This window comes from Rhinatrema bivittatum, chromosome 9 (genome assembly GCF_901001135.1).
Source record: "Rhinatrema bivittatum chromosome 9, aRhiBiv1.1, whole genome shotgun sequence".
NCBI classification, from domain to species: Eukaryota; Metazoa; Chordata; class Amphibia; order Gymnophiona; family Rhinatrematidae; genus Rhinatrema; species Rhinatrema bivittatum.
In genome coordinates this window covers 150,172,630-150,181,594 of record NC_042623.1, presented here as the reverse complement: position 1 = coordinate 150,181,594, position 8,965 = coordinate 150,172,630, and the positions used below count along the sequence as shown (strand labels likewise).

General features: G+C 40.9%; 1 protein-coding gene across 1 annotated transcript; it reads right to left on the bottom strand.

Annotated features, from left to right (window-relative positions):
• Positions 1-767: 767 nt before the first annotated feature.
• On the bottom strand, positions 768-2,951 carry LOC115099342 (potassium voltage-gated channel subfamily E member 4-like). Its single transcript, XM_029616927.1, has 2 exons — positions 2,881-2,951; positions 768-1,905 (listed from the first exon to the last, which is right to left on the bottom strand). The coding sequence occupies exon 2, from the start codon at positions 1,903-1,905 to the stop codon at positions 1,408-1,410; it is 498 nt and encodes a 165-aa protein (XP_029472787.1). The 5' UTR covers positions 2,881-2,951; the 3' UTR covers positions 768-1,407.
• Positions 2,952-8,965: the final 6,014 nt, after the last annotated feature.

The window sequence follows — 8,965 nt, the reverse complement described above, 5'->3', positions numbered from 1 at the left end:
ATAGACTTGTATGTCAGTCTCAGCTGGAAAAGTCTGAGAATTCAAGTGCTTCCAGGCAAAGTGCCAAAATGAACTTGGCTGCTTTCGCAAACAGTCCCTTTAGAATAGATCTACCAAGAAATGATTTTTTTTTTAAAGAAATAAGCAAACATTGGTGCCTCTCACAACTCCCTAAAATACAGAGATGCAGCAGAAATAGAGTGATACATATTCATATCATATACACAGTTATAGCATTCCTTCATATCCTACCTCCCCTACAGCAGAGATGACAGGGTTTGCTTTTCCACACTTAATGCCTGCCTATAATGTGTATATATATAAATGTCTGAAAGATATATGTTTATCTGAACTGATTTTATTGCATAAAATACAATGAGACCTTTGAAAACTTTAGGTTTTGAGCTCCTTGCTTGTCACTGAAAGATTAAATGCAGATAACAACATGTAATCATACTAAAATGTATTGCATGGTTGAATTAATCCAACCCAAGAGTGCAACATGAGTGCTTGGTTATTTGCATGCTGTAGGTTTATTGACATGAAGATGTAATTTGGTAACTACAGTGCAGTACTATTATAGTCTCCAGTATCAAATGTTTATTTAGTTTTTTAGATTATGTTTCATGGGGTTCATTTTAGCAGCATTTCTTGCTGTGGTTTGAAAAATACCTGACACATGATACAACATGTAGAACTTTCAAACTGATGGAAACTGTATGGCAATAGTAATATATATATATATATATATATATATATATATATATATATATATATATATATATTTGACTAGTCAGATTTGGTTTAACCAACTTCTCTGTTCTGTTGAACTTATTGTTTGATGTACATTGAAAAATACTGAACAAGTACCACAAGCAAATCACATTTTTTTGGTACTAAAATGCTAGTTTCATTGGCCACTCAAACTTACATGGAAAATTACATTGGTCTGATCTGCCAGTGCAGAAACACAATATCGAAGGTCTCCGTGTGAAATAAAACACTTTTCTCATGCAGGAAGACAAGCTAGTCACTCATGCATGAGCAACTATCACGGTTCTCTGAGCATGTAAATAAGTTTGAAACATGCTCAATTTTTAAACTTCTATTATTTTAAAAGAATTCTTATTCTACACCATCATTAATTCTTACTGTAGAAAAGAGACACTGACTGCAAATGGAAGTCATATTTCTCAGATCCCTTGAAGAACCGATGCAGTCTCCCAATTCCTTCTACTAGCAACTTTCAAATGGGTGTTTATCCTCACAAGGCAGATGCCAGGTGGAAGTCCTTCTGACTGCCACAATGGGGCAGGAAGTGGAACTGGAGTCTCATCATATCTTAGACCCACTCAGGACTCTTATTTTTCTAGTTGACACAGCAGGTCCTTCAAACGCGTGAATGTGCTAGGAGGTCGGATTGATGTTAGCCGAGGACCCTTCACCGCTGTCATTGAGGAGATCTGATCCATCTCCTACGTCACCATCGAGCACTTCCTCTTGGATGGTAAAATGAACATCTGGAGAAGAAGAATCGGAGCTCACACTGCTGGCTTCCATGGAGCAGATGGCACAGGACAGAGCTGGCCCCATTCTTTCTTGTAGAACATTTAACATCATGGGCATCGGGGCAGATCTCCGACCAAATACAGTTGGAAGAAATTTTGTGCTCTCATCCCAACCCTTCTCTTCATCCTTATAAAAGAGAAGGAGATTGTTGTTCTTTTCTTTCCTCTTGGATTTCATGTAACCCAGCATGATTCCGGTTAGGAAGATTCCATAGAACGACATGACAATTAATATGTAAAAGTAGTCATTGCTGTCCTGAGTGCTATTTGCAGGATTCTGTTGCTCAGGGACTGAGCCTGCAGCAAGACTGGGTCCTGTTATGTTTGTTTGGTTCATCTCCAACAATAAAAAAAAATTTAAAAAGAAAACATAAGTACATTAGGCATTGAAAAGAAAAATCAGCCATGCAGCCAAGCATTTAAATGTTTAAAGGAAAATACTTTCTCATAGCAAAAGTCAGAAGATATTTTAGTCGGTGGCCTAAGGAAAGCACAGAGCCAAGTCACTGGAGGTACAGTCCCCGTTTAACTTTCATGCCCGAAGATCAGAAAACCACTTTGAAACCAGTTTCAAATTGCACTGGCAGAAAATTAAATAATTAAATAAGGGAGGATATCAATGGCTGCATTTCTTCTAAGCAAGAATGTTCGGACTTAAAGGGATGTAAATTCTCAGGTTAATTTGCTCCAAGTGCAGACTGTACTTGAAATGTCTAGATGCTTAAAAATCTGAGTTTTCACATTGCTCTGATGTTTATTGGGTTGGGGGGTTTTTTCTGCTCTTTAAAATAAATAATACATTTTGTAAAGCACTTATTATCTGAAGCCCTTACAGCCTCAGCACACTGCCCTCCTAGTTCAGTCCTATACAGTCCCAGCCAGTACAGCCCCCAACATGCTCTGGCCATAGCCAAGCACTGCCTTCCACAGCCCCAGCACTTTTATCATTTATATGTCATCTAACTCCTGCCCTGTCAACATAAATTGCCAACTTGAGTAACCAATTTTTATAAAATTCTACTTCACCATTAATGTTCTGCATCGTCTTAATATAATTTAAAGTCATGGAAATCAACATGATTAATGTAATCAGAGCTTACATTAGTTACCTATATTAATTTTCTTTTTCTTTTGCTATTTGTTTTATCTAAATGTTAGTAAAAAGTTTAAAATGTTTCCCTTGTTGGCCAATGTTTTATCGGAAAAGAAAAAAAACTTTATGATTCTGAATCGTTATTAATAATATACTACTAGCTGTTAAGAAAAAAAAATATTGGAAAAGAAAGAAGAAGGAAAAAAAAACAAAACTTACTTCAGAAAGTTCTTCAAAGTTTTCTTTTGCCGTGCTTGCTCGGCAGACAGTTTCGTCCTTTGGAGTGCTTGATGCTCTGAGATGTCAGTTCTGCTGCAGCTAGAATAAATAGTCAGGCAGAAGCACACCATCACGTGCTCCAGAGGCCAAGTTTACACCAGGCTTTCATGCCGCAGTTAATAGCTGAACTCCAAAGCAGTTTAACCCGCTGAACTCTTGTCAGCTGGAAGGGAAGGAAAGAGGGTTTGGGGGGTGAGGAGTAGATTTCTATTAACCCTCACAGCTCCAAAAAGGAAGCAGCTTAACTAAAGCATGAATTCTATTAGAATAGATTTAGGGGATTTGCGGGAACATTTTAAAGTCCACTGTTGTGTACACTGTTGTGTAATTTTTTTTTACCCTTTTTTATTTTAGATCATTTTATCAACGTATGCAAAACTGTCAAGACAAAGTTATCAGAACCTGAATATTTTCTAAACTGAGCAGGGTCTATAAAAAATTAATAATCAGGAAGAAACTATCTACTGTGTGTAGTGATCACTAGTGTTCTATTTTCTGCTTTCTCAAAAAGGTTATGGGTGCTTCATGAACACTGTTTATGGATAAATGATGTTTGATGGTTACTTTACTGTCTTATCACATACTGACGAAAATACTATGATATTTCAACTATGTTAAATACCACTATTTAAATTACATAGAATTTACACAGGTCTATAAAGAAATCTTAAACTTATGGTACAAGGGGGGTAACTTTTAAACATCTTGGTGTGAGCCCATATGCATGCTGTTGAGGTGTAAGATTTGATGGTCTCTCATCAAAGCAATTTTGATATGGTCTTAGATTTATTTGATTGGATGAGACTTACACAAGCTAGTTGATTATTTCTTTTTGGGGTTTTTTTTAGAAAACTTGGTGGCATACTGTGGTGCCCATGGCAGTACACATGATGTGTATATATTGTAGATGTCATTAAGGGGGGACATTTATCAAAGTGCTGTATGGCGTTTTCGCATGCATTAAGGTGTTTTCGCATGAAAAAACGCCTTTAATGCATGCGAAAACACCTTTAACGCATGCGAAAATGCCACAACACATAGTGCGATGCAAATTAGAAAAAGGGGTGGAATTTGTGGCCAAGTGGGCTGGCTTCGTATTTTAACTACACCTTTTACATTTGCGTAAAGCCATGCGCTTTATCGTGCTGTTTTTGCAAATGCTGTTTTTGTAGTTACAACCACTGGGGGGGGGGGGGGGGGGGGGGGGAGAGAGAGAGAGACTAGCCATAAGGCCCTCATACTAGGTAGGTATTTATACCTCTATATGAGGCCAACCTAGTAACTCGAGGTGAGGTTTAGGTATTAGAGTAGGGTTAGGGGCCACTTTGACATTCAAAGTGAGACGTACGAACAGAAAAGTGCACTCTTGTAAAGATTTGATGAGTTTGCACAAATCTCATCTTTGGGTGAATTTCCTAACTCATCAAATGTTCACAAGAGAGCACTGTTCTGCCGGGAGACACAGGTGTACAGGGGTGCTTCTTAAAATCTGCGCGGTGCGAGCTGGCCCAAGACACACGCATATCTCCCGGCCTTGGCATGCGTAGGGCTTTTTAAATCCGCCAGTTATTGTTTTATCCACTTTTACTTATATTTTTATATTCTGTGTTTCTCTCTGCCTTTTTGTGCTATCTTTTTGTTGTTTTATTCATGTTTGCGGTAGATCTGCCCTCTTTCTCTTTACATTTCTATAGGTGGCACCAAACTGCTGCACATTTTAAATATGGCAAAGGACTTCATGATATTACATATATAAATAGTTATCCTGAGCAATAAGAAAGACATAGAAAATGTGGACACATGCGAGATGATACACTTGGTTACTCAAGAATAGGCACATTAAATATATTTTGAAAGGGGCTGTAATCATTGACACTAACCAGAAGGAAAGATCTGGGTATATTAATTGATAATAGAATGGGAAGGCATGGACAAGTCAAGTAGCAGAAAAGGCCTAGTGTTTGAGGGCATGAATTCCACCAGGGGTGGCAGCAAGGGACGAAGAAATATATATATTTTTTTTAATTTAAGTATTCAGTTTTCTAGACCTGTGCTTAATTCAGGTGCAGTAGGTAGTACCCTGCCCCAGACAGCATATGTTCTGAATTGGTATCTGGAGCACTGGAGGACAAAGTGACTTGCACAAGGTCACAGGAGCCTCAGTGGGGGAACGTGGAATTGGCCCCCGGCTTCCCTGGTTCTTAGACCATAGCTCTAACCACCACTAGGGCACTTTGCAGTTCCATGCTAGAATATTTCTCTTACTAGATATTAGTTATAGTGTCAATTTTTGAGATCCCTGTCTTTAAAAAGACATTAAGACTTGGAAAAAGTACAAGTGGAGACAATAGACAAATGAAGGGGATAAAAAAGAGAGTTATGTATGTTGAAAAGTTGTCTATGGTGAGGGTTATGTCTCACAGATAAACATGACGATTGGACCCTCCAGGTATCTTGCAGAGGGTTTGTCTTAACGTCAGAGCAGCTAAAAATGCAAAGAGGAATTCCATTCAAGGTAGCTAGAAATAGATTTCACAACCAACAGACAAATGGATTCTTCACTCAGAGTGACAAAATCATGTCTACAGCACTAACCAACTTAAAAAAATACCCTACGGTCTTAGGAGAAGAAATAGCTATGAATATTTTAGATGTTAATAGCTGCCTAATGATATGAACAAAGTATGCTGTTGGAGGACCCAATTAGTATTTGAAACGTATCGCTGTTTGGAACCAGGAGTTTGTTTGCCCGGCCTTAACAATGCTTCCTCTGCTGCATGGCGCCCAGTCAAGGGCTGTCCCCTGCAATGACTAGATTAAAGTAGCCTGGGCGCGGACATATAAATTAGGAAATAATCGCTGAGTAGCTCATGGTGCCAGATTACAGCCCTGGTTCCGATTAAACTGGATGCCCAACGGAGGAGGGGGAAATTACACTAGAAGTAAAGTCTTCCTCTATTTTAATATCAGAGTTTATGGCAAGTCTTACAAAACCGCCTTGAATAGCACACACCCTCGGTTTCTTGCCAGCAACTCCCATATCATAATGAATCTCATTGTCAGACCACAGGAATTTCATTCCCTATAAATACTAGTTTAGAAGCGTAGCCATAACATTTTGCTAGTAAGTGTTGGTCAGGGCTTATTGCTCAATATAATTTCAAAGGATTAGGAGAGGCACTTCTTAATATAATTTCACCCAATGTTTATGGGATATTTGTAATTTCATCATCATGCAGCTAAAGTCTTGAATTTTTCTGTGTACAGTAGATTGCTTTACCTTCCTTAGAAAGCTTTGTTTTTATCCAGAATACTTTAAGTAGTAGTAGTAGTAGTAGTAGTATAAAGAAATATTTTGTTTCCTCACATGCAGAACATAGCATATAGCACAATGCACTTTGGGACAGTGGCACGGTCCCAAGCTAACAATTGTTCCGCTTGCTCCGTACGTCACCTTAGCCCACCTGTATCTGCAGAGCAGGACGCCTTTTCTTTTGCCCGCTCCCTCCCCTGTTCCTCCCACAATCCAACAACCAGGAGCCGGTCCTGATCATTTAACTGTATTACCGAGCCCAGATGTACCCTGTACAGTGCCTGCACCCCTTTCTCTTTTCTGGGCCCAGGCTCTCAATATGGACCAGCACTTGAGCCCCAAACGTTTGAGTGGAACTTTGCCTTTGCTAGTCTGACCCTTTTTATATACCCTGCTTTTTCCACCCCCTCCCCTGTTGGTTAACAATCCCGAAGGAGAATTGTTCCTTGGGAGAAACTCAGGTAGAGGGAGGGAAACTCTTTGCCTTCCCATCAACCCTCTAATAGGTTTGAACCTGCGCCATTGAAAAGTTCTAAATCCTTATTGTCCAAGAGGATCTTCTGACCAAAGAAGTGATGGACTCCAGCATCATGGTGTGGCTAGGCTTTCTTAAAATGTGATACTTTTGAACTGGTCTTTAGTATTCTAACTTTACTTCCATAGACTGAAATCACTTTTTCCACCTTGGTTACATTTTTCTTTTTCTCCTGCTCCTTTGGGCTTCCAGCTCAATGAAACCAGGGATAGGATCTGTTACCATGAAGCCCTCATTGACAACTACCCTGGCATTCCCTGCTAACTTTAGTCTAGTCATTGCAGCGACAGTCCTTGCCCTGGGACCCTTTTCATATCCTTGCAATCACAGGCCCTAAATCCAGCCACTAGGTGGTATTGCTATTGCATGATGACTGGGACTCTCCCTCCAGTGGTTCCCCAGCTTAGCCCAGCCCAAGGAGCAGATGCCAGGTATCAAACCCAGGTCCCTCTTTAGGGCATTATATAGCACCACCACTGCACCACCAGGCTGGCCCTCAATTTTTATTTTATTTTTTTGTATTATACAGTCCAGACCACTGTTCCTTCTAAGGTGTGCATGCACACAGAGAGTCTGGATCCCATGCTCACAGCAGAACAGCATGCATACAAGCTCCTCTCTCCTGGTGGCCGAAAAACAGGGAGAGGGGCCCATGTGGCTGCTGGTGGACCTTGTCCTAACAGCAGCTGAAGAAATAAAGGGACCATACATCAGTACCACTAGCAGCAGAGAATTGAGCCCATCTTGTCGTCTATACCGGCTAGGGATGTGAATCGTTTTTCAACGATTAAAATTATCGTCCGATAATGTTTATATCGTCTTAAATCGTTATAGAACACGATACAATAGAAATTCTAACGATTTATCGTTAAAAATCGTTAAATCGTGTTAGTGCGCACTAACTCCCCGTTAGTGCGCACTAACTCGATTTAGTGCGCACTAACTGAAAATGATACAAATAAACACTTTCCAGGTCACTGAAGGTCAGTTAGGAATGAATATGTGTTCCTATTGGCTGGCTGCCCTCTTATCTATTGATGTTACCAAGGTTACCACTGAGGTGATGGTTGGGGGGATGGGAAATGGAACTGGAAACTAACGAACACCAACAGAAAATGAAACAAAGTGTTCACACTTCCCAGGTCAGTAAAGGTCACTTAGGAATGAATATGTATGTATGTATTCCTATTGGCTGGCTGTGCTCTTATCTATTGATGTTACCAATATGGTTGGGGGGATGTGAAATGGAAACAGTTGGAAGCTTGACAAAAAAAGTAATGTAATGATCAGCACTCACGTGACTAGAACTTGTTTGTTTATTATTTTTGTTAGCAGGCACCTGAAATGCTAGTGCATGTTGAATTTGCCAATCACTGTGCATTTTAGAAAGGTGGTCCTGGCTGGAACTGTACACAGTTCAAATATATGTAATTGATTGTTGGTAAGTGTATTTTTTAAGTAGCCACACTGGCACCAGTATGTTTACTTTTCCTCCTACTTAACTCACTAGCTCAGCTTTGTAAGAAGGGCTTCTCTGCTTGTGTGTTTTTGTTTGGTGTGAGGAGAGCAGAAACATCAGATCTTTATTCAATCTACTACAGTCATCTCTTACAGTGCCCTATCCCTATTAATACCAGGAGTGTTGTGATCTTCCTGCACACAGTGCCCTAACCCTGATACCAGTCTGAGACAGCTCCCTCCCTGCATTACTAGTGAGAGGCTGGCTTCACAGACAGGGGGGAGCTGCCTGACCCTCACTCCTGACTTCCCCCATGTCCCAGCTAGTGAATGGTGTGTGGGTGAGGGGGGGGGGAGGATGGTGAAGTCTGAGACAGCTCCCTCCCTGCATTACTAGTGAGAGGCTGGCTTCACAGACAGGGGGGAGCTGCCTGACCCTCACTCCTGACTTCCCCCATGTCCCAGCTAGTGAATGGTGTGTGGGTGAGGGGGGGGGGAGGATGGTGAAGTCTGAGACAGCTCCCTCCCTGCATTACTAGTGAGAGGCTGGCTTCACAGACAGGGGGGAGCTGCCTGTCCCTCACTCCTGACTTCCCCCATGTCCCAGCTAGTGAATAGTGTGTGGGTGAGGGGGGGGGTGGATGGTGAAGTCTGAGACAGCTCCCTCCCTGCATTACTAGTGAGAGGCTGGCTTCACAGACAGGGGGGAGCTGCCTGAC